The sequence below is a fragment of the Oppia nitens genome, unplaced genomic scaffold, assembly GCF_028296485.1.
Source record: "Oppia nitens isolate AA-2021 unplaced genomic scaffold, nextdenovo-longstitch-racon4-pilon3 scaffold6_pilon_pilon_pilon, whole genome shotgun sequence".
NCBI lineage: Eukaryota > Metazoa > Arthropoda > Arachnida > Sarcoptiformes > Oppiidae > Oppia > Oppia nitens.
This window is the reverse complement of record NW_026533250.1, coordinates 44,591-72,571: the sequence shown is the minus strand read 5'-3', so window position 1 is coordinate 72,571 and position 27,981 is coordinate 44,591. Positions and strand designations below refer to the sequence as shown.

Here is a 27,981-nt window from a genome sequence, read left to right as displayed (position 1 = left end):
TTATAATTAGTGACTATAATATTTCTAAATAAAGTGTAAATATTCTGTACTAATGAGATCAATGAACTTTCAAATAAAGTAAATATATTGATTAAAACATTAATAATAATGATTTTTCTAAACTAAAATAATTAGTAAATTTTATAAAATTAAATTGTATTTTAAAAAAGCTTGAATAATGAATTAATCATTTTACATTTTAATTGTTAATATTTTTTATAATATTTGATTATTTTAATATATAATATTTAATTTCCTATATTTTTTATTCTCCTATATAGATCAATTTAGTTTATTTATTAAAGTAATATTAATTAATTAAATTTTTTATATTTATTAAAAGATTTTGTTGTTTTTGTAAATTAAATTAAAATAAAAAAAAATAAAAGATATTTACTCTGTTTTTTTTAATAAGAATTAAATAATTTATTAGTAATAAACATAAGTTATATATATATATCCTACATATACAATACTATAGTATATATTAGTAAATTTGTAACAGTTGTATAAATACAAATAATAATAATAATTAAAAATTTAAATATAATAATGATAATAATAATAACACACAAACACAATAAAATGTGATTTTTTAGGCCAACTTTTAGGCAGATTTTAGTGGACAGGTACTCAAAACTTTTTTTTGGCCGCCGATTCTTGTTGTTTATTAAGCGATCGTTTTGAATATAAATCTTTTTTGATTAAATCGGCGCACTTTTCGCCGACCATAATGGACGGCGTATTTGTATTACCGTTGACTACGGTCGGCATTATCGAGGCGTCGCATACACGCAGTCGGCACAGGTTTTTCACTTTAAGGGTCGGATCGACTACCGTATCCGGACGGGTGACGGCACCCATACGACACGTACCGACCGGATGTAACTCTTTTTCTCCGTTCAATCGGATATAGCATCGGATGTACGATTCGCAGGCATACATGGGTCGGTCGCTACACATTTGACAGCCGGGTATGGGATTATGATTAAACTCCAGGTGCCTGGAAATAGGCGACTCTTGTAAGAGATAAAGCAAAAACTTTGCCGCCTCTACCAGATCGTTGAAATCTTGTTGGACATCGAAAAAGTTGGGATCGATAAGCGGTTTTCTATAGGGATCAGCTGAGGCCAGTCGGACACTACCGAAACTTCTTGGTTTGCGTAGATTGGCATCAGTTCGCAGATAATATTTACCCAAATATGGCCTAAAATATTGCTTCCATTCGTCAATTCGTTCGCCATATTTGGCACAAACTTCGGTAATATTATTCTTGTATTTTTGTACAAAACCGGCCAAAACAATGTTCGGCCACTGGATATTGGTGTTGCTTTTGGTATTGAAAAACGTATACAAACACGAATAGCTGGCCAGCGGTCCCTTACGGTGCTCGAAGAAGTCGTACATCTGTGGTATATTGAGTTCGGGTTCGCGCGGCTGCGAGTCCTGGTCTTTGATTAGACTGTGAAACACCACTTTCGGGTGATCTTGAAGATTGTTACCGACAGGCAAATCCATGACCACTGGAATACCCAGCGACTGTAGATGAGCTCTGGGACCGACACCTGATAGCATCAGTAGTTGTGGTGAATTGTAGACACCTGTTCAATAAATAATATATTATATTTAAAATTTTGACCAAAAAAACTTTAATTTTAATACATACCGGCGCTCACAATGACCTCAATGTTTGCGTTGACTTTGTATTTGATGTTTTGCCGGATAAACTCGACACCAGTGGCCGTAATTTCGTCGGCAAAATCCGTGAAACGAATCTTTGTGACCAACGCTTGTGTCAATATCTTCAAGTTGTCGGGATGTCTATTGGGTGTCAGATATCCGTTGCCAGTTCCGCATCGGTAGCCATTTTTTACGGTCATCTGTGTGAAAGCAGTACCCAATTGTTTGGGTCCATTTACGTCCAATGTTTCGTAGCCCATATCGTTGTAGACTTTTTGAAACTTCAACAATAGCGGAGCGGGTGACGGGTCGCTGATCATTGATATTGGTCCGCGAGTTCCGTGATAGCCGGGATTTTGCTGTACAACTCTGGGGTCGGTATTGTTTTCCAGTTTCTTGAGATACGGTAGTACTCCCTCATAGTTCCAGCCGTCGGCACCGTACTTATAGCACCATTCGTCAAAATCTAGTCGATTGCCGACAACATGTATCAGGCCGTTGATGGTCGACGTACCGCCAATGGCCTTGCCTTTGCGTTCGCCAAAAACGCCCGGTTCTTTCAGCGCCAATCCGTACTTTTGTGGCACTGTTTGATAGTCCCAGTCGAATACCGGTATGTCCTTCCACAAGGGTATGGCCAGACCGGGCATATCGGTGGCCACTGTCTGTGGACCACCGGCTTCAAGCAGCAGTACATTGATGTTGGGATCTTCGGTTAGTCGGTTGGCCACAACTGCACCGGCACTGCCGGCACCGATAACTATGTAATCGTACGACTCTTTCAATGGCAAAGCGTTTTGGATATTCTTGTGAATCGATTCTCTCTGTATTGTCAACAGTGAAACTGTTAACATCTGTAATGTAATACTTGTCGACACAATCATTGTGTGTGTTTCAAACAATCAATTAAAAAAAATATCACTTGTTTTTTAAATAAATAGAAATTATTATATATATATATATACTTATTTAACAAAAAAAACACTAAAATATAATATTTAACAAAATATGATTAAATAGGATGAAAACAGGTATATATATTTCTATATATTTATTTACAAAATATTTACAATTAAATTTAAAATTAAATTTTTAGTATTATATACGAATATAAAAGTTTATTTGAGAGATGGTTTAAATAATATATGTATTTTATATATATTTAAATTTTGAGTCTCTCTCTATTGTGTGATATATTTAAATTTTATTTTCAATAAAAAATACTTTCAATTCAATTGTTTCATAAACTTGAACTATATTTCATTTATTACATATGTATTTATAACACTTACTAACACAAAAAATTACAAAATATTTTTTAAAATATGTATTTTTCTATATAAAAATTTTCATATTTTTAAACAAACAATTTTTAAATTAATAATAATAATAATAATAATAATAATGTCACTCTACTGTATTGGTAAACCCGTACAATACTAAAAATGTTTTTTTTTTTTAGTTTTTTTTGCTGTGAAAATCTAATAAAATAAAATTGGTAAAAATTATTTAACCTTGTACTATTATCTAATAATATTTCTAAAATAAATAAATAAATTTTCCAATTAGTTAATGGGTTTCCTACTGTATATAGATTTTTACATTAATTAATTATATAATACTATTTAAATCAAATAGATTTTAAGATTTTAATCCTAAATAATAATTACCGGTATTATATAATTGTTTCAATGGTGTTTCAAAATTTTTTTTTCTAAAATTAATTATTGTCATTGACTTAACTATAATTGATTTAACTAAATATATAAATTAATTTGTGTCAAAGTCAATAAAAACGAGCAAGACACAATTAGACATTAGCATATAAATCTAAATAAAATACATATACGTTATAAGTTATATATAGTAATTAGTACATGCATAATTAAAAATTATAATTAAAGTTACAAAAAAAATAAACAGGTGGATATTAAAATAATTTAATTAATTTACTAACAATAATATATTTTTAAATAATGGCATTTATTTTTTAAATAAAATAATGTTATGTATTTTTCCCAAAAATTGTAAGGTAGACAAAAAATTACATATATAATTTTATATTTTATGATATTGAATAAAGAAAATATTAATAAATACTTAATTATATATTAAAATGTTTGTTTTTTTAAAAAAATCCCTTAATTTCTATAGACTTTGAATATACTATAGTTTTTGTCGACTAATTGCGAAAATTATTTCAAATACTAATTAACAAAACAAAAAATAATTATCAAATATTTTCATACACAAAAAAATGTGTTGAAATTTAAAATCAAATAATAATAATAATAATAATAATTAAAAAATCAATGATACGGAAAATATTTTTGCCAACTATTTTAATACTAATTGCTAACACAATAATTATTACTGTAAATATACAATTATTTTTAATTAAAAAAATAAACAATTATTATCAATACAATATTAAACTTAATAAAAACTAAATATAAAATATATAAGATTCAATAAATTAAATTATTTTTTATATCAAATCAATATTTAACTTTCTAATATTTATGTTAATATCATAATATTATTTTTTAATAAAATAAATGGATAACTAATATTTTTAAAAAATGCAATTTATTATTAGGTATTATAATAATAAAATAAAAATTATATTTAGATTAACCACAAAGTAATAGGAAATATTTTATGAAACTACCAAAAAAATAATAAGCACTGTTCCTGCCAGGTTTCGAACCTGGGACCTTCTGTGTGTTAGACAGATGTGATAACCACTACACCACAAGAACTGGTTATTTCAATATATCTAATAAATTATATATATTATTATTATTAGATAAAATGATAAAAATAAATAAAATGTTAGTTAATATATACTAATTTGTATAATATATTGTAATTTACTTGCAATATATATATAATCTTTTTTTTTAAATTTAATATAAATATATCAAATATTTTTGTTTATTATTTTAATTTCAACAAATTATTACATTATTTTTTTATATATGGCATTATATAAAGTAGATCAATTATTTATTTGTGTATATATATAGACAATTATCATTGATTTAATTTATCATTTTTTCCAATCTCTAATCAATAATTAATTAGGTTATAATAATTTGTTGTTTTTGATAATAATAATAATAGTATAAATATTTTTCAAAATTTAATTAAATAATTTTTAATTTAAATGACTATATAATTATAGAAAATTAGTTGTAGTTTTCAATCATAAATAGCTAAATATATTAGTGATTATCAAATATAATACAATTTGTTGTCATTATTACTATTACTATGTCCTCCATTACCACCAAATTCTTCCTCATTATCGCTATCATCCGAATGCCAATCAAAGTCACCATTGGTTTCGTGATCGCAGCCCTCGTAGTCGTCGGGCAATAGTTTGTGATAAAAATCTTCGCCCACACGATATCGGGCCACTCGTGTGCCAACCAAATGGTCGACCATAGATGGAAACGACTGTTTGCCGCCGCCGAGGCCACCAATTGATGACAAATCACAGACAATAACGCCAGTTGTGTCGCACTGGTCGACGACACGCAAACAGATCGGCTGATCTTTGGTCAGCCGTTCAAAGAGATAGTTGGCGTATGAACTCCACTCTTGGCTGTCGAGGTATGGCTTGACGGCTGCCAATCGGCATTCAAAACAAAACGGCTGACCATTATTGGCGTCGACAATCTGGCCAGTAGTGTGCCGAAGGTTGTAGGCTGCAACCACTTCGACGCTACCGTAATCAGTCAGCAGTACCCGAGCTGACCATTTAGCAGAGTCGGCGGTGGCAGCGGTAGAAAATAGATTGATTGGTGATATCGGCGAGTCATTGGCGGCCAATACCAACTGTTGGACACGACATCGGCACCATTGCTGATGAATAGTCGAATAGGCTAACAGGTGTTCGCCGGGTCGCACATCATCAATGGCCACCAACACGTGCACTGCCAACGGTCCACATTGGGTTTGGCCGGCTATAAGCTCGTTGAGTGCGGCCAATGGTTGGTCATCGGAAACTAAGCGACAATAAAAACGTTCGGGTGTTTCCACGTGTGTTACACGTACTGACTCGTCGGACATGTCGTCCAACACAAGTGCACGTGTTTTTGTTGTAGTTGTCTGACGCGTGCCGCCGATCATCGTATCGCTGACCCGAGCGGTGGCCATACTTTTATCGGTGATAACGGCGGCGGCGGCTGTTATGATGATATCAAACACACACTGATTGACAACAAAACTTTGAAATTGTTAAGTGATTTCTCTAATCAATTGAAAATTATTTTTTTTGGTTTCAAAATTAATTATTAATTTAAGTATAAGTAAAATATTATTAATAATAATAAGTAATTGTTTTTTAATTTATATGATATTAAAGATTAAAAAACGTGTATTAAATGTGTTTATAATAATAATAAACTATATATTAATATAGAGTTTACTGTTTTTTAAGTTAAAAGTAAATGTGAAATATGTGCCAAATATTTCAATAGAAACTAAATTATTAATTAATATATAAAAATAATGTACACATCGAAAGCATGACTGTAATGGAACTATCAATAAACTACGTCCACGTAAATACATTTTAGTTAACCCCACCCCATCATCCCTATTCAATATACCGGTATTATACAAACATTAATATTTAAAAAATAATTCTATATATATAATTCAAATAATTATTAATTTTTTTTAATTTACCTGTAATTTAAAAAAATTCAATAATTATATTATGTGTCTCTAAAAATATAATTATTTAAAACAAATAAGTAATTTATATATATATATATATATATATTTCAATCCCTCTCCCCCCACAATATTTTTATTTTAAAACGTCTTTAATTGATAATAAATAATAATAAAGTACAGGTAATACTGTATCAAAATGTTTAGTTTTTAAAAAAAAAATTAATATATACCGTATAGCGCCACATATTATACTGTACTGTATATTAATTTTAATTAAAAATAACACACACATAGAGAGAGAGAGAGAGGGGGGGGAGATATTACGTAATAATAATATACCACCCGGTAGTGTATAGTTATCATATAAATTATAAAAACATATTTTCTAATGTGACAAATATTTAATAATAATAATAATAATAATAATTTTTTTATTATTTATTACCCGTTTATAACATCAGTAATATATATATATCATAAATAAAAAGTTACAAAAATAATTATATGATATTTATTATAATAATTATTATACAAAAAAAATGTTTATAAATGAAAATAATATCAAGTGTTTTGATAACAACATGTGATATACGATATGATATACGATATCCCATGCAATGAATAATTGCATAACAAAAATATATTTAAAGTAATGATAGTATTATTATTATTATTAGTATATATATGTGATAACTACTAGTCCATCAACTTGTCATCAATTGTCACATAATAATCTTGAATTGTCGGACACCAACATCAAGACCAACATGGCTTACAAAGTCAATACAGAGGGTGTCTACGAGTGGACAATATTGGATCAATTGGTGGGTATGACATATCTAATCACTTTTTTCATGTCTTCATATATGAAATTACTAACTAATTGATTGATCACTTTGTSTTAGATGTCGGCAAATATGCGGTACTATTGTTGAACCATTCATTGGATCACTTGAACGGACACAAGAGTCCATTGTTTGACAAGATATGGAACAATGGTTTGTATATCATATATATATATATAGATGAAGATCACAATTGAAGATTAAATCTATTTCTCTGTTTATATATCAACTTCAGCTGCGCTTCGGGTGGCAGTCGATGGCGGCTCGAAATACTTGTCGACAATTAACAGTCGCCACCGATTGCCGGACATTGTTAGCGGTGATTTCGATTCGATTTCAACCGATCGGTTGGACTATTTTCGTACGAAAGGTGTCCAAGTGATTGAAACACCCGATCAAAACTATACCGATTTTACAAAAGCTGTTAATTTGGTAATTGAGTCAAACAAGTCGGCGGCGGCAGCGATACTCACTGATAATAATAGTAACAATGAGGATATCAGAGATGGCCAACAACAACGTCTACGGCCAGCAGCACATTGTACAGCAATTGTAGCCGTTTGGTCATCGCTTGGACGTATCGATCAAGTGATGTCTAATATAAATACATTATACAGTAATGAAGCGGACAATGGCTATCAAAGTGCTGACTCGGGCCGTCATTATATACCCATATATCTGGTTCAATGCCATCACTCTATCACATGGTTATTGCATAAGGTTTGGATMAATTTTGGCAATACATCTACCGGTAAATCTGAACTATTATCTTATCAATGATTAATAGGGTACTCATGTGATTGATTCGTGCAAAAAGTCAAAATGGTGTTCACTGGTACCGGTGGGCGCCCCCACCACAGTCACTACACAAGGATTTCGCTGGAATCTAACTAATGATACCATGTCTTTCGGTTCGCTAATCAGTACGTCCAACGAGTTTGACGAAAACGATAGGACAGTACGGGTAGAGACTGATCGGCCGTTGCTATTCTCGATGGATGTTTCAATAGAACATCACTTATGAATTAACCGATAATTAAAATTAAAACATTTAATTACCGGTAATTATAGTCATTGTTAACTTAAAATTAAGAGCTAAAAAAACTTATTTAAAAAACATAATTATTTTAGTCAAGTATTACCTTAAACAGTATTATTGGTACTATTGGTTTAGTACAGTACTACTACTACTACTACTACTACTACTACTACTACTGCCCGATACTACCAGTATTTAAAGTACCGGTAGTTGTAATGTTTGAAACAATATTTTTAATGGTTAAGACTTACTATTACTTAAATAGTATAATATATATTTGTTGTGAAATTGTTATTACGTTACAGCTATTTATACAGTATTATTGTTATAATATTTTTAAAAAATGTTATTTTTAGTCATTTATAGGATTTTTTAATTATATAATTAAAAACATTATTTTATGTGTTCGTGTTTTATAACTATTACCAGTGATTTTTTAAATAACATTGTTTTTTAGTGCAAATACTTATGATATATACAGGTATTATTTTTAATGTTAATAATAATAATAATAAAGAATTTTTGTTACCCAATGTGCCAAATGATTATAATATTTTTTTCATTTATACATATTATAATGTTTGAAAGTTTATGAAAATAATAATTATAATAATAAAAAGATTATACAAACAATATGGTTAAAATATAATTATAATATTAATTTAAATAAATAAGTAATAATCAATTTTTTTAATTTTCTTACMWGTAATGTARAAAATACCATAATATTTCAATTTATATGTTATTGAATTGACTTTTAGACATATATATATATTRTTTTAGAGTAAATGCTTTAGGAATTTATATTACGGTAGTTTAAAAAAATTAWTATATATATAATTAAATTTGTATATATAATTTATTTAATGTTTCAATAATAATCGTATAATTTCACTTTAATTACAAAAATATTAATACATAAATTTGTTTAGATAAAATTTTAACAAAAATTAAAATGTCTAATTATATATAAAATTTTARTATTATTATAAAAGTAAATAAAACTTATAATAATGATTWATAACAATTTTAAACTAAYAATAATTTAAAATAGACAACTAATTATATAAATTTTTTAAAAAAATCAAACTTAAAATTAAAAATAYATTTCAAATTATAACAACAAAAATTATTTTGTATAGACATTTAAATTATAAATTGAAAAAATATAACAAAACAAAACAAAAATATAATCATCAGCATTATTATCATCATTAAAAAATATATAAATAATTATAAAATGTTTTTTTTTAAATAAAAAGTTACAAAATTATGTGATTGATATTGATATTTAAAAAAATAAAAAAATGTTAATGTTTTTTAAATATTAATATATAAACGACAAGTCAATTACAATGTTTGTATATTTAAACTATTGTTATTATAATAATAACTATTATTATTATTATTATTACTAATAAATTGATTATCACAATTACTATTACTAATATTAGTATTATTATTAGTATTGACAAAATTATTGTAGAAATTATTATTATTATTATTATTATAATTGTTATTATTATTAACAAATTTTAATCTATGTTTGCAATGGGATTCGTGTGCCGATAATAATGCCATCAATTGTTGACATTCACGCCTCAATTGGTCGATCTCTTGGCGCATATGAGCGTTGTTTACGGTCAACGATTCAGACTCCTATAGATAGATAGATAAGTAATTAATATGTATATATATATATTTAATTAATTAATTATTAACAATAAAAATTATTATTTATTTTTGTTTGAAAATAATTTACAAACTCATATATGAGTTTTCAATTAATTTCAAATTAATATGTATGTATATATATAATATATTCAAGGGTATAACTTTTATTATACATGGTCATCATACATGTATTACAGTAGTAATATTATACACCCTATAAATTTTAACACAATATATGAAAATAATATTAGARAATTATTAAAGTTTTTTAGATATAACTAAATTATATCTATATAATGTTTATTATAWAAAAATAATAAGTTTAGCAATTMAAATCAAAATTGTTAATCAATTTTTATTAAAAGTTAAACTACAAAATATTTTATTTAATACTATCTAATCATATTTTATTTTAAAAAATTGATATAATTGTTTGTTTTTAAAAAAYAAAATTTCTAATATTAAATAAAATTAGTTTTCAATACTAATGAATACAATTTGACATAAAATAATTTGTAAAATGTTAGATAAATTTTTAAAATAATAGACAACAAATATTCAAATATCTTATAAAATTAAATCAATTGCTATTAATAATACTCTAATTAATATATTAAATATACTATAAATTTATATAGTATAATATATTATATACATACTTTATAACATATTATATATACATAATTATATATACTGTATATTTCAACATAAATACACATTTCAATATATTTATTAATATTTAAAAATATTTTGTTTAATGTACTCAATATTGATTAACAATCTGCTATTATAGTAAAGCAAAGAAAAATCAATTAATTTCTTAATAACTAATTATTATTATACACCAAAAAACAAACTATTAATTGATAACAAATATATATATAATATATATATATATATATATATATATATATTGATTAATTAGACCCCACCTTAATATTTTCATTTAACTAATTGAATTATTTAGTTATTTTTCTGTACTGACAYGATATATAGTATATATATATATATATACAATATATTATTATTATTATTATTACTAACAGTTACTTATCCCAGATTAATTAATTAATTTTTTATTAAAAAAAACTAATATATTATTAATATCTTGTTTTCAACTATGCTAAAACAAACAAAACAAAAAATACATTATTAGTTACACAAAAAACATTATGTTTTGAGATAAAATCACTTTCATTTTTTGTTTGTTAGTTTTTTTTAAGAAAACTAAAATTATAAAAATATCTAAATTTTAATATGTGTTGAATATCAATGAGYAAATATTAATATTTTTAGTAGGAGACAACACGACAAACAAACAAAAAACTATTTATTTAATTTTAGATTAACTAAAACTATTTGACACTAAATTTAGGGTACAATAAACCTCTCTCTCTCTCTCTCTCCAATTGAATGTATTTTWATATACCCATATGAATGGTATAGTTATTTAACAAAAAATAATAAAAAGATATAATACAGTAATAATAAAAATACAATAAAAAGAGATCAAAATTAGTTTAAATTTCTTTTTACTATAGTTTTGTTTGCTCTCTCTCTCTCTCTCTCTCTCTCTTATTGGTGTTGTCACCAATATATTCATCTATTAACTAATAATTTATTATGTTATTATTAACAAAAATAAATGATATTATAAATAATTGATACTAAGAGTTTTATATTATATATTATTTCTTTGTTTATAAAAATAATTATTTTAAAAATGTAAACTAATGCCAACCATACTTTTGAATCTAAAGATTTTTGCCAAAAAATAATTTGTTATTTTAGTTGAAATGGTATCTTAAATAAAGATTCATTGATTATACTTATCAACTGTATATTAGGATTTATAAGTGGCAATTGATAAAATTATTGAATATATAAATATAAATCTTGCAATTATTGATTATAAAGTTTAATATAAATTAATAACAGTTTGTTTGCCAAATTAAATAATTGTTTTGTAAACATTAACTGTATATCGACAACAATTAACTGTTGTCAACTAGTAAGTTAATTAATTATATATATATATATATATAATACATTTCAGGATACCATATATATATATATTAACCTATATATATATATATAAGTATATATATATATATATAACATAAATATATATATATATATATATATATATATATATATATATATAAAATTTATATAATTAAATTACCTGGTGCAATTTGATTGAATGTATTTTCTTTTTGTTGCGGCACTTAGTGGCGGCCACTTTGTTACGTTCGCGGCGTCGGCGCCTCCGTTCGGTGTCGGCGTAACACAGAGTCGACAGCACACCAGAGGACGGTGTGTCCGGCGATGTTAGTTCACTGTTGCTGTCGTCCTCTGTAGTATTGGTTGAAGTCATGGTGTCGTCGGTGTTAATGAATAGATCGTCGAGTCCCTGAGCCGATCGTCGCGACTGAATGGTCAGTCGTAGGCTGTCTTTGATGAGTTGTTTGCGTGTTTCGTGGTATGTGCTGACGGGTGTCGCTGCCGGCGATGTTATCGGCGCCGACATCGATGAACACGACGAAGAAGCTGTGGGCGACTGTAACGGCTGATGGTAGCTGACTATAGGCGGCGACGACGCCGCTGCCGATGATGACGGGCACAGCTCGTGATAGGTGGGCAGCGATGACTGATTAGTAGACAATTGTTTTGACAGTGGCRGCGGCGGTGGCGATTCCAGGGTCGCCGGGTATCCTCCGCCGGCGAAACTAGAGATAATATCGGGTGTAGGCGGTGCTGACGAATCGGCCTCCGATCCGGCCTCCAGACAACATGTCGGCGATTCGTAACAGTAGTCATAATAGCCACCACCACCATAACCGCCACCGCCGTCAGTATAGTTGTAGTCGCAGTCAATGTCCAGATTTGATAGCAGAGATGTCATCAAATTGTTTTGCGATAATTGTTGTTGAGATGATATCACATCGTCATCATTGTTGTTGTTGRTGTTGTTGTTGTTAATATGATAACCGATATGATTTTGGGCACAGTTTGTTGTTGAAACAGTTATGTTTGTTGCAGTCATAAATCGATGATTGCCATCACTATCTTCTAGTCCACGATAGGAGGCATCCATACTATGATGAGACAATCGACCTCCAGTTYCTCTATCATTATAGTTGATWGTGGGRCCAAACATTTAGACTTTTTTTTGTTAATTTTAATTGWTGGAGATGTCGTATATTGCAATTTAATTTAACTTTTTTTTAATTTATTGTTTTTTATTGTTTGAAACTATTTTTTTGATTGCATGAATTTTTTTTTCTCTCTATTGCTGGAGCCTTTAAATAGATAAATGATAATAATCAAGGAAACTGTTTTTAAAAATATACACACAAAATCAAAAAACAAACAAATTTTTTATGATTTAATTTGCTATTTTAAACAACAAACAAACAAACAAAACTATTTTATTTATTTGTTTTTTTGAAACATTTTATTCAATTATATTCAATAATATAAATTTTAGATATTTTTTTAAATTGCCTGATAAGTGAAAGTGATTGATAGCCTTATTACACTCTCTATTACTAATCAAACTCAATATTATTATTGAATTTATAATAGAAAAATCAAAAATAATAAAATTGATTAATTTTATGTATTGATATTAAAAAAAAAKTTTTATTTATACGGTATATAAATGTATAATTGATAAATCAATTGTTTGAAAAATTTGTTTTTAATTGATAAAATASAAAAATTTTATTTAGATAGATTACGATTTAAAAACAATTAWATTTGTATCAACTATTTAATCTTACTATTATTCATATATATAAAATATATTAATAAAAAATTAATAAAATGTATAATATTATAATTGATAGACTATATATATATATATGCCTATTAAATATTTTTTTTGGTATTTAMTATAATAGTATAATTCAATTATTTAAACCTTCAATCACTAATATAATTTAATAAACATAATAATAATAATAATAATAATAATAATAATGGGTGCAATTTATTAAATTAGATGTTTTATAAACATGTATAAAGACATTAAAAAAATTTTATAAAACAATCAATTATAATTTTATATATTTATTATGATTAATTCATTATTATTATTATTATTTTGATTATTAACATTATTATTAAAATAATATTGAGCAATATAAGCTATATAGATTCAATGCCATTTAGTAATATATATCCCAGCATCTCATTAAAAACCTATAATAATTTTAATATTATTATAATAAATATTATGGTTGTATATAATACAGTATTTTTATTATCAATAATCAAACAGGAGTTCCCTAAATATATAAGACAACAACAATTTTATATTATATTATATACAATATTTAATAAATAGATTTTTGTTTGTATTGTTAGTATTTTTCCTAATTTAATAAAATAATTTAAAGTAATATTAATAAATAGTTAAATCTTTTCAAGTTTATATTAACAAATTGATTTTTGAAAAAAAACAAAATTTTTTAATAAAACATTTTTGTATTATATATACTCCTAAATTATACCTATTGTATTGTAATTAATATGTTATTGAATGTTATTTAATTTAATATACCTATGTTTTTTTTATTTAAATGATTTTATAATTAAATTATAATCTCTCTGTAAATAATAAATTTATATTTTCGGAAACACTAGACTTCAAAAACCTATAATCATTGAGGAAATAATAAATCGCTTCAAAAAAATAAAATTTAATTTTAACAAAAATTAATTTTGTTGTAAATAATTATTACAAATATATACAATAATTGTATATAAAAATAAATACTATTATTATTAAAAAAAATTAATAGTTTGTATAATTATATACAAATATTTACAAAAATAAAATATGTAAATAAAACTTTATAAWTTATGCATATTATTTTTCTAAGATTAAAATTTTGTAAAAAATACAATATTTATAAATTAGTAAATTATTTGCTTTAGTAATGAAAATGACTGATATGTCCTAATTTATTATCACAATAGGTGTCATCAAAATTATTAAACATCATTGAAAAATAACATTTACTTTTCTTCAATACCCCTGTTGTGCTGAAAACCAATATATGTTTTACAGATTATTTTTTATACTATTGTGTAATATAATAAGCATTAATGAAATTTTTGTATTTTAAAGCTTAATAATAATATATTAAATATTTTATATAAATATGTATACAGTATATAAATCCAGTATATTTATGCTAAGTATGTAATAATTTTATTTATTTATTTTTTGAATACACATTTAGGCTATTGAAAAGTCAATTATTGTATATATATATTTGTATAAAATGCAATGAATTAAAAACACCTAATAGTTATAGTTGAAGACTACTTGTCTAATAAAAAATGCATTGAATTTTTACATTATATACTGTATATACACTTTGTATATATTTATATATAGTATATACATAATATCTATACAATATTTTACCACAACAGGTAAAAATATTTTTTGTAAACATTATTGAAAATAAAGTACTAAAATACAGTACATGTTTTGAATTGCAAAACTTCAAGGAATCTCACAATTATTAAACAATTAATATTTTAAGCTAAAAAATATTTTATTATAAAAATAATTGAAAATTTAAAAAATTAATATTTTATATCAAACCCTATCCTTCATCTATAAACAAAATATTTATGTATTTTTATTATTAGCTTAATTGCAAATAATAATAATATGAAGATTAAATTTTTAGAAAGTAATTTAACATTATTTTGTTGTTGTATATATAATATATTGTTAAATTGTATATTCACTTATATATTATATACTGTATAATAAACATTAACTATACATTATAATAGTTAGTCTATGATAATAAAAATATATATATATATATTAATCATAGAAAATAAGAAAATAAAATTACTTTATTAAATAAAAATATTTGTTTAATTTTATTTCTATCAWAATACTAAACCATTAAATTAAAAGGGAATGGCATATTTAAATAAATTGAAAATTGAATTTATTTGTATTCAATTGTTTTTATACAGATATTTTAAATAATAGTAATTATTGTTATTAGTTTTGCTTATTTTGATTGATTTTAATAAAAATAAAAGATTATTCTAAATCAATTACAATTTATATTTATTAATTATACGTTTAAAATTAATATTACACATAGAAATATATATATATATATATATAATAATAAGATTAAACCCCTAATGACTATTTTATTTACTTTTTTTAATTTTAAAAAATGTTTAAATATATTTATATAAATATTTATTATTAATTTAAATTAGTATAAATAAATCATATTTTAATTTTCAATATTAATTATAATTAATGTGTCGCAACCAATAATAAACTATTACAGATATTATATTGCTATAAAATTTTCAATAAAATTTCTAATTTATATTATTAATTAAAAAAATWAAAAATATATAACTCTATATGTCTATTAAAAAATTAATTAAAAACAAATTGATATATATACAATTATTAAAACTATATATATTCCACGTATATAAATTATCAACCATATCTATAATATTATAAAATAAAACATAAAAATATTTTTGATAACATGATTTTTTTATGTTGATAAATTATATTTTAATATTTAAAAAATTTAATCGCTATATATAAAATGCGAGATTAAAAACGTGATAAGAAATTATTAACAATATTTTAAATTGTTTTTTGTTGTTGTTTTTAATTTGATGTTTATTTTTTATACAGTAAAATACCAAATAAACATGTTCATTAATTTAACATTTATCTTTCAAATATTTTTTGTAAACATTTTTATAATTTAAAAAAAAATATTTTAGTTTATTATTGCTATCAATTAAATAAAAATTTTTTTAAACTAACGTTATAATCATTATTAATTTAATTCAAATATTTTAAATTGAATAAATAAAATTTTAATAGTTAAAAATTAAATTACTTACTAATTAAACGATGATTTAACAAAAATGTAACAATTTGTTGTAAAAAAATGTATCCAAAAAAATAATCTCCAATCAGCTAATTAATTTGGTTCATTAATTAACTTAAATATTTATTATAAATTAAATTATTAAATAAATTTTTATTGAACATTTGAGAAATGAAAAATTTTCAAAATTTTATTTGTAAACTAGAAAACTTGTTAACAACTAATTTACAAAAATGTAATTATTTATAATAATAATAATAATAGTAATACTAATAACAATAATTTTTAATGTTAAACGTGCAATCATGCAATACACCACCACTTGTTTAACTGTTTAATATATAAATATATATTTATAATTATAAAAGTATATTAAATCCAAACACAAACTTATATATAGTTTATATATATTTATCTAACAGTGTATATATATATGATGCCAAAGAAAAAGCATTTATATATACAGTATATATAATATATATATATATAGTGACATAAAAATCAAGTTTTTCATTTCATTGCTTATATTGTAATATATTATAATACAGTGTATAGCGTACAGTGTATTATAATATAATAAGTTTTTATTATTTTTATTTTTTTATTATTATTATTATTATTTCTTTCCACCAAAACTTTCCAATCAGTGTTTGAGTGCCAGAGATCTGCCGTTCCCTTTACTTCCGATTTTCGGTCCCCTCTTTCTTTTAACTCATAACCAACTATCCTCTCGCTTTTTTTTATTAACAATTTTGAATCACCAGAACCACTACTACTATTACTACTACCTGTGCCTGTGTACCTGTGTACTGTAATATCCCCATACCTGTGCATAGCTGTGCGCCCATAGCATACCTGCCCATTCCTACAATATCATAGACAAGCCGTGTGTGTGTGTGTGTGTGTTGTTGTAGCGCAGGTGGAGTTGCCCTTGAATTTGATGAACACCAATATGTTAAATAGCTTATAGTAATAATAATAATAATGCGATATTTTTTTTGCTAGTTATGTACAATTAACCCTGTTAAACTAAATAAAAATTTATTATTATTATTAAAAATAAATACAGTACTATATTGTTAATTAGAAGACATTTTTTATTTGCATAAAATTTAAATATTGCTTAATTAAAAAATTTATTTTTTTATAAAAAAAACTACAATGGTTTAAACAAATATTTAAAAATTTTTAGTTGCAATTTTCTAATGTAAATATATAACTAAATGTGTGCCAAATTGTCTCATATAACGAGACTCTAATGTGTGTCTGCTTTTTTATTGTTAAAAAATAAAATAAAATACATGTATTTAAAGTGTATGAGTTTATATATATATATATATATATATATATATATATATATATATAATATCTTACAAGATTTTTATTGAATTGATAATTAATTCATTGAGTGAGTGAGTGTATTGTATATGTGTTTAGCAATAATTATTATTGCAAACAATTACTAGACATTCAATAACAAGTTTCCGGGTCGTGAACTCTCTCTCTCTCTCTCTCTTTATAATAAAAAAATTAATTATACAATACAAACATTTTTATAATTATATGTAAAGAATTTTATAGTTATTAGAAAATAAAAGAAGAAAAAAATCCCAATTAAATTGTAATAAATTTATTAATTTATACAATAAATTAAATTTTATTGGAAAAAACTTTTATTTAAAACAATTTAAATAAAAAAATATTTCATGMTGAATCATCAAATGTATAATATAATTAAAACAATAATCATCATTATTAGTAATATTTAAGTGTACTATTTTAAGTATTTTTAAGTAACAATAAATTTTTAATTTATAAATAAATAACTATATATATATATATATATTAGTATAGTTATATAAATTTACATTAAACATACATACAAATTATATATATATATTATATATTAACCGTATATACACTGTATTAAAATTTTAAAAGCATTAAATAATTTTAACAACAAATACTATAAATTATATTATAAATCATAAATCAATTTATATATGAGTTTTTTGTTCAATTTTTGTTAAAAAGTTTTTTTTACAAATGTTATAATACTGTAGATTTCGCTTAAATTAATAATTAATATAACAATAAATTATAAAAGTGTTAAATAAATATTTTTAAAAACTTAAATTTAAAAGTAAGTAAATTATTATAATTTATATCAATAATAATTATAAATTGTAATTACAAATAACATATGAAATTACAATAAATTAAAAATATAAATAATATTTTTTAAATTTAAAATTTACATTAATTTTTTATCGACTAATAAATGGATAATCACATTTAAAAAATAAAAATAAAACTTTATTAAATAATACACATAATTACTATATTATAATAATTATGAAAAGTAAATGAAATAAAATTTAAAATTAAATAAAATATGTCTAGAATATAAAAATTGTTATAATTAAAAAAATAATATAGAAATATGCTATATATATATATATATAATTTCAAAACTATTGATTATGCAACTCAATTGTCCAAATAGTAAATAAGCAAATTAAATTTAAAAATAACTAATGTTGACTTTACAAAATTTTCAATATTGAATTTAAAAAAAAATTATTTGCAAGTTTGATAAAAATTTGAATAGTTGAAAATTTTTGTTTATATTATTGATTAAATTTTATTTAATGATAAAAATTATTGAACTGTAAAATTTTCAATTGATTATAAATTAGTAAATTTATATATTTATAGATACAATTTGTGTCGACCTCTATTGATAGATAAAATTAATATTAATGTATTTATAGTTATACATGTACATTGATGTGTAAAAATTTAAAAACCACCTATGTGATTTTAATACATAATACACTTACAATCAGTCAAATAACTAAAATTACTAATTATAGTAAAATAAATACAGTTAGCATGTTTAATAATATTATTAATTTTTTGTACCTTTACATAGGTAATTTTTATTTTTAAATTAATTTTAATAAAAAAATTTAATAATGATAATAGATTTAAATTTATATATCTATTATATATATAAATTAAATAATTTATTTGAAATTATTATTATATTATAAATTATATTTGTTTGKAAAATATGATTGYTAAAWATAATTACATAAATTTAATATATATATTTTTAATAAACTTTTTTAATAAATTTACAAATGCTATTTTAATTAAAATTAATTTATATAAAAAATCGTCTAAAATAATATATTAAATTACAAATATATACAGTATAATTAATAAAAAWWGAAATATTAGTTAGAAATAAGTTACAAAATAATTTTATACTTAATCATTATAACATTAATAATAATAATGATGATGATTGTGTAATAAATAATAATAAATTTTTTTAAAAATGCTAAAAATTAAAATAATTTAKCAAATTAACATAATAATAATAATAATAATAATAATTATCTRGTAACCAATAATATAATAATATTAATAACTAAATAATAAATTTAACATAAATTAATCATAATAAAAAAAATGTAACCATGATGATATTGACAAAATAAATAAATAAATAAAAATTTATAAAAATAAATTAATTAGTTAGACATACGTTGTCTGTGAATTTAATTATACAGTTTATGTGAATGACCTGTACATTACATTACATTGAATGTCGGCTCAATAACCGCACCAAACATTTTTCAATACAAATATATTATTATATTATTTTATATATTATTTTATATATTATTTTATACACTATTTTATTGGTTATCCTATGGTTTGGTATACACAYAGTGTATATAACCATTAATTTAATTAAATATTATTATTATTATTATTATTATTAAGTGTTTATTAACGCAAACAATGCAAACACTATGCGATCCAAATGCGACAAACAATTTAATTAAATGGGATTTTAATTAATTAATTAATTGTGTTTTTTTWAAAAAATATAAATATAATATAATTGCCTTTAAATTTTTTTGATGTGTGTATATATGAAAAAACCTAACCATAAATAAATTTTTTTTTATAAAAAATATTTGTACAAAAAAATGGTTGTTTGAGATAAAAATATATTATTTAATAATTTTTTTAAAGTGATATTATTAGTAAAAGTATTAGTAGTAAACAAATAAAAAATATTAATAATAATATTTAATTATTTGTTATAAATGTTTTGTTTGTTTGTTTAAATTGTTTGACGACAACAATATAACTAAACAACCGATTCATTCATTGATTTTTTTATGTGTTTTTTTTAAAAAAAATTAATTAAATTTTATTATATTATATAACAAATAATAATAATAATTAAAAAAAATACTATAAATAAGTTAATAATCAATAAGTTTTGTAATAAATACAAAAAATATATTAAATCTAAATTTATTGACAACAGTAACACATAATAATAATATCAATAATACTAATAATAAATTATTAGTAATAATAATAATAATAATAAATTAGTAGTAGTGTTGCCAAACACACACTGCTATTATTAAATACTACTATCATATTGAAAGTACAGGTATTTATTAATTATTATTTTAGCACAATATTTATATCCATATTATTATTAAGTATTTAGATATATCTATAAAAAAAAAATTTATGATATATTACTTATTATTATTATTATTAGTGTATAAATAATAATAGTATTTATATTACAACTATTGTTATCATCACATGTTTTATATTGATATCATATATGATTAATATATATATATTTAATTCAATGGCCACTAAATAGTCTATTGCCGCCGCTTCGGTGGGTGAAAGTGATTGACCCGAACCTAATACGCACTGCTGTCCGCCGCCGCCACCAATGAGGATGAGCTCGTCATCGGCTATGAGAGCACCGACGGCAGCGGCGTCGGCGTCATCGCCGCCGTCGTCGTCGGACGTTGAAAATGGCTACACATTTCGTATGGGTGACCACGAGATTACAATGCGCGACAGTTTTGCATCGATGTTGGACACCACTCAACTTACCGATTGTCTACTTGTTTGCCATCCGAAAGGATCGGCCAATGATGAGACCGTCGATACTGACAATGATAGTACTTATCATAACAGCAATGGCAACGGCGGTCGACTTACTAACGGCCACACAAAGTCTAGTAACGGTACCGCCGCTGCTGTCGGCGGCTTTGATGAAAGTATAAACGAAGGAGTGGCCACACATCGTGTCATACTATCGGCTTCGTCCGACTATTTTCGGGCAATTTTTGCTAAAGTACCGAACAATACGTTAGGCGTAGTGGCCGTTGTCCTCAGCGATGTCGACTACGAAGATATGCTATCAATTGTCGACTTCGTCTATAAAGGACAGGTATAGTCATCAATATTAACACTTATTTTTTTAAACTATCGGTAAGTTTAAGCTAACGTTGTTTTGGTGGACATATATACGATAGGTATCGGTCAGTCAGTCACGTATTCATCGATTTCTGGCATCGGCTCAACAGTTGATGATCAAAGGTTTGATGAACATTAAGCTGGTGTCCAATGATGATCATCAGCCGATCGATGGCCACTCGGATGTTATCGAACAGTTGAAGAATGAAAAACGGTTTCTCGAGAACGAAATCCGAGCCATCCGTCAGTCGGAACGGTTGAAAGCGGAACAAATTAGACGTGAAATTGAGTCGGAGATGAAAAAGAAGTTGGAAATCGAGAAGACTGTTCTGAACGAAGAGAAGCAAAGGTTTGAGGCCGAAAGGATGAAGTTTACCATTGAAAAGGAACACTTCGATAAAAATAAGATTAAGGTATTCAAAATATTTGTTGATTACCATCAATAAATGGGATCAATTGATTGTGATATATTTTTTTGTCTTGAATTTTCATTATACTAGTGTCTCAATAGTTCTGCCGCCGCTCCCAACAGTTCCAGTAGCACAACAACAAACAACCACATTATCACATTCAGCAACAGTAGTGGTAATACAGTTATCGAAGAGTCGTCGCCATCGTCCAGAGTTATAAATGGTAGTTCAAGACAATCGAGTCAACAAAGTGTCTCATCTATGGAACAACATCAACGAGTAATCACATCAACTGGTCTTAGCCCAAGTGGTGGGGAAACGATGTCGATGTCACCGGAAAACGAGGGCCGGCAACTGAGAAAACGGATCCGTTTGGATGCTGATAATGATGGACAACACGACAGCGTTATTAAGAGTCGGCCGATTGCCGATACATCAGTACAGATGGATGTCGACGATGTGGTGTCTATTCAAGCGAATAACGACGACGAAGAAGACGACGGAGAGATATATGAAGTGGACTTTAGTCAGCAATTTGAAGAGCAAACTACTGGTTTGCAGCGTAATAGCGGCGATATGGACGCCAACGCCGCCGCCACCACCACCACCAACAATACCAGCACTAGCGCACAGTCTGCTATCGTTGCCTCTACATTGGCTTATCACAAGATGTCCTCGACGTCGCCTCACAGCACTCGTTCGCTGAGACGGTCGACATCGAGTGTTGGCGGCGAAAGTAACTCTGAAGGCGGAGATGTGATAACAACTGTACGTCGCAAAGGACCGGGACGTACGCCCAACTGGGCTAAGGAGGAGAGTATGTGTTTAAAATAATAACTAGTTTTTATTAAACATAAAGTACTAAATATATGTCTATTTGTCTGTTATTTCTACCGGTAAAACAAAAGTGATGGACAATCGCGACGCCCGTAACCGTACATTGAATACGATGACAACGACCGCGCGCTCACCTGATGATGTCGCCGCCGTACCGCTGGTTGATCCCAACAGTAATCTATATAAGTGTCCGTACTGTCCGCAAGTATATCACGCAAATCAATCAATGCAGGACCACATCAACGGTATACATCTGAACTCGAAGACCTCCTATAAGTGCGATTTCTGCGACAAAACCTATACGTGGAGGATATCATTAAACAAACATATGAAGACATGCCATCCAAATGAACCAATTTATGATTGATTGGTTGACATCATCGGAGGACAGGTGTGTGTATGTGTTGTTTCATCATTACACTAACCAACTCATTAACCGTACGGTACTTCTACTACTACCACCACTACTACTATTACTCTACTAATCATCACTATCTAATCGGATCTCTCATAAAACAATTATTATATATTATATATATATATACATATTTTTACCAATACTTGTCGATTATACAATTAAATGAATTATTTTGTGTTAATCATAAATTATATCATAAATTAAGATACAGTTTATTTCCTACTATTTGTTTTTTATTTGTTTTTGATTGTCAGCTATTATTAAATTATTGTCAATATTATTGACAATTATTAATTTAATCATTTTTTATGATTCATTTAATTTATCATTTAATTACATCATATTAATTGAATTACATATTACTATCAAATTTCATGTACCGGTACAATGAAATTAAATAATATTACGGTATTTAAAAAACACTAAGAAAATAGAAATAACTGATTCTTATTATTATTATTTATTTATAAATTAATATTATAATTATTATCATTTTTAATTAGAAATTATTGTAATTATTTTATATTTTTTTGTGAAAATGAAATTGATTTTCTATATATTTTTAATATTATATGACTTACACATTCAGTACCTAAAAATAATTAATAATTGTCTTATTTAATCACAACAATTATTTTTTTATTATTATTATTATCACTACATATGTGTAAAATCTTTTTTAATTGTATTTTTTTTATAAAAAAATATATATATAATAGACAAACTGTGGTATAATTTATGTCTACCAATTGACACACATACACACAGCGGTCATAATTTATAATTATAATTTAAATTAATTAATTAATAATAATAATTTAATTTAAAACTATTGTAGCTTATTTACTACTGGAAATCATTACCACTTTTTTTGATATATTATTGAAATATTAAGCAATAAAGATATAAATAAATAATTTAACAAATAATATAAAAGTTAGATTTGATATATTAATATATTAATAAATTTATATGTTTATTATTATTATTATCATTTTTGTGGACAATTAATACCGAAGTCGTCGGCCAGAACACGGCCGCGATCTGATGACACGGATCGCCGTCAGACAACACTATCATTTAAATTAATTGTTTTTTTAAAATTTCAATATATTAGCAAATATTTTGTGTTAATTTATACAATAAAAAAATTGTGTATATATTTAGAAAAAAATTCCCATTTATTTTATGAAAGTTTAATAAAAAAAACACTAAATTTTTTCCTCGCTCTCTCCCCCATACATTTTCAATGACTTTTTTGTGTAATTATAATAATTTCTTAAATTATTAACAAATTATATAATATGTATAACAAAATGTTTGTCAATTAATTTGTTACAATTTTTAAAATTAATTACTAAATATATATATATTGAAATTAATTTTAAAAACTGTAACATTAATTGGCAAAAAATTTATATACAAATTATATAATTTAAATATAGTTTAAATAACTGTAAGTAAAATAATTACAATAAAGTCTATTTAATATTCATGGCTCTATCTCTCAATATTTTTAAATACTTGTTTTAATGTTTATTTTTTAAAGTAATTTTATTTACAAAATTAAATATAATTATAATAATAAGTACAATATATTGGTGGTTATAACCGGGTCAACCAATTTTTCACTGTATATAACTTTAAACATATTAATATTATCGTATATTAGTTTTTAAAATTAAGTTTTAAGTTTTAAACCAAAATTATCATTTCAAACAAACTACTTAATCGCAACACAACTAAAAAAATCAATTGATAGATAATTTGATAATGAAATACAATACAAATATTATATAATAGAAAATTTTGCCCAAATAGTTAACACACATTTATAAATAATATAAAAAATAAATATATATAAGCAATTTATGTGAATAATTTTTTAATGAGAAAATTTAAATTTGTTTATCAAATTATTATTATTATTATTGACATTACAGTATAGTTACAAAATATATATTAAAAGTTTTATGTCTTAACAATCGACATATTTTTTATCGAAATTATTGAATAAATTAAATCGAAATTAATATAATACTACTGTATATCTAAACAAAAAAGTTAAAAATATTGTTTTAAACAAAATTGATTTTAGCCGTCCAGTGTTGCCCTTGAATTATGTGCCCAACAATGTCTATATATATATATATATATATCTAAAACAACAATAACATCATCGATGATAACGACAATCCCCCGAGTTTTACGTGCCGTCATAGCCTCGATCACTGGACGACTCGACACCGATTGGGTCGTATCGTAGCTCCGGTACTCTTGTCGTGTACTGACACGAGTTAGTGCAACACTTTTGAACCTAAAAAATAATGTTTTGATATAATATTAATTTTTTTTTGCAGCAAAAATAATAATTAATTTTGCAAACATTATAAGTAACTTAATAATTATTTAAAAAAAAAGATTATTTCAAGTATATTATTTGCAAAATCAATATATAGATTTAACTATATACAGTATCTTAAATAAAATAAAATTTAGGCATTTAATTAAAATTGAATTATTATTATTATAAGCAAACCTGTGAACATTGTATGCTTCCCTCCCCCCTAATATTGGACGACCATTTATTGTGCTTTAATATGCCTTTTTGTTGGTGACCTACTAGTGTTCCCGTTCCCGCAATAGACAGTGTTGTCATAAATGGACAGTTAGTCGTGTGTTTGATACCGCACAACGTCGACGACGACTCCGGACAACTACTGTCCAGACAGTTGTCTATCAATGTTGTTGTTGTTGTCAAATCACTGCCACCGCCACCACTGGTTATGGCTTCGGTCGGCGACATCGACACGGGAGGGGACTGTGAGCTGGCCCGCAGGGATGTCCCACATGTCGACGATAGCTGTATGGCGTCATCGCTCGTTGACGAGCACTGATAGGTAATAATAATAATAATAAAATGTAATTAAAATATAACAGTATGTATTAAATATAATTTTTATTATAGTTTTTTGGGATATAATATATTGTTAAGAAATTAATTAATTTATTGAACATATATATCAACTCTAGATCATAGGCCACCAATATATAGTCCTATATCATAATATATAGTATGAACTGATATATTAAATTTAAAGGTAATAAACCATAAATTGATGATTATTTTTTTGAAAAAGCAAAGTTTATGTTATATCAAATTTTAATCGTGTATTTATAGTACAGTATATAATATGATATATAAATTTTTGTTGTTGTGTATGATATAAATATCTGACAATAATAATTAATAATTGTCATCAAATTGACAGATAATGCTTATATACAGTATATATATATTGAGTACATATTTGTGAACAATTTATCTCAAGTGTGTTTCATTTAGTAATTTTTTTGTTGTTCACTCATATACAGTATATATATGATATTTCTATCTATCTATAAATTTATAGCCAATATAACAATTAATCATAATTTTTATCTTTCTTTCTCTCTCTCTCTCTCTCTCTCTCTCTCTCTCTCTCTCTCTCTTCTCTCGTCTAAATTCATTCATTCACTTTATTCGCTAATACCATATTTATAATGGTTTTTATAAAAATAAATTATTGTGAAAGTCTAGAGACTATGAGAGAGAGAGAGAGAGAGAGAGAGAGAGAGAGAGAGAGAGAGAGAGAGAGAGAAAGAAAGAGACTAATCGACAATTTTATTGGATATAATGATAATCGATAGCAGCCAACAAAAATATTTGTCTAACGTTTAATTATTGTGGGGACTGCTAAATAGTATGGCAATCAATTAACTAACGTTAATAATAATAATAATATTGATTAAAAATAAAATACTAGATGATAATTTGATATTTAAATGAAAATAAAATTTATTTAAATTTATAAATGTGTTTAACAATAAATAAATAAAAATATTCTATAACTTAACAAAATAATTATCGATTATTAAATTACAAAAATATATAAATTTTTGATTTAAAATTATCAGTGGTGTTAGAGAAATATATATATATAAACATATTAATATCAATGATACCATACAGTTAAACGACATAATATAATTTATATATAAAGGATAAAACAAAACATATAACTAACAAAATAACAAAATATAAGACAATTAAATGAGATTTACTGTATATACAGTATATATTTTATATTATATACGTTACATGATTTGGCATTTT

At 24.7% G+C, this 27,981-nt stretch overlaps 5 protein-coding genes and 1 non-coding gene across 6 annotated transcripts; 2 read left to right on the top strand and 4 right to left on the bottom strand.

Moving 5' to 3' along the window:
• Nucleotides 1-633: 633 nt before the first annotated feature.
• Nucleotides 634-2,564, bottom strand: LOC128962314 (L-sorbose 1-dehydrogenase-like). The gene is made up of 2 exons (XM_054308689.1): nucleotides 1,667-2,564; nucleotides 634-1,601 (listed from the first exon to the last, which is right to left on the bottom strand). Exons 1-2 carry the CDS (start codon nucleotides 2,562-2,564, stop codon nucleotides 634-636), a joined length of 1,866 nt encoding a protein of 621 aa, XP_054164664.1.
• Nucleotides 2,565-4,369: 1,805 nt separating this feature from the next.
• On the bottom strand, nucleotides 4,370-4,442 carry Trnav-aac (transfer RNA valine (anticodon AAC)). The gene has a single exon. It is a non-coding gene; the product is annotated as a tRNA-Val (tRNA).
• A 366-nt stretch (nucleotides 4,443-4,808) lies between these two features.
• LOC128962944 (uncharacterized) lies at nucleotides 4,809-5,964 on the bottom strand. Its single transcript, XM_054309379.1, has one exon. The coding sequence runs from the start codon at nucleotides 5,842-5,844 to the stop codon at nucleotides 4,918-4,920; it is 927 nt and encodes a 308-aa protein (XP_054165354.1). The 5' UTR covers nucleotides 5,845-5,964; the 3' UTR covers nucleotides 4,809-4,917.
• Nucleotides 5,965-6,981: 1,017 nt separating this feature from the next.
• Nucleotides 6,982-8,477, top strand: LOC128962945 (thiamin pyrophosphokinase 1-like). The gene is made up of 4 exons (XM_054309380.1): nucleotides 6,982-7,197; nucleotides 7,275-7,367; nucleotides 7,450-7,934; nucleotides 8,002-8,477. The coding sequence occupies exons 1-4, from the start codon at nucleotides 7,137-7,139 to the stop codon at nucleotides 8,236-8,238; spliced, it is 876 nt and encodes a 291-aa protein (XP_054165355.1). The 5' UTR covers nucleotides 6,982-7,136; the 3' UTR covers nucleotides 8,239-8,477.
• Nucleotides 8,478-9,032: 555 nt separating this feature from the next.
• LOC128962313 (protein c-Fos-like) lies at nucleotides 9,033-13,097 on the bottom strand. The gene is made up of 3 exons (XM_054308688.1): nucleotides 12,113-13,097; nucleotides 9,784-9,912; nucleotides 9,033-9,044 (listed from the first exon to the last, which is right to left on the bottom strand). The coding sequence occupies exons 1-3, from the start codon at nucleotides 13,085-13,087 to the stop codon at nucleotides 9,033-9,035; spliced, it is 1,116 nt and encodes a 371-aa protein (XP_054164663.1). The 5' UTR covers nucleotides 13,088-13,097.
• An 8,167-nt stretch (nucleotides 13,098-21,264) lies between these two features.
• Nucleotides 21,265-23,941, top strand: LOC128962936 (longitudinals lacking protein, isoforms N/O/W/X/Y-like). The gene is made up of 5 exons (XM_054309367.1): nucleotides 21,265-21,327; nucleotides 21,553-22,134; nucleotides 22,220-22,573; nucleotides 22,661-23,387; nucleotides 23,479-23,941. Exons 2-5 carry the CDS (start codon nucleotides 21,628-21,630, stop codon nucleotides 23,772-23,774), a joined length of 1,884 nt encoding a protein of 627 aa, XP_054165342.1. The 5' UTR covers nucleotides 21,265-21,327; nucleotides 21,553-21,627; the 3' UTR covers nucleotides 23,775-23,941.
• The last annotated feature ends 4,040 nt before the right edge of the window (nucleotides 23,942-27,981 follow it).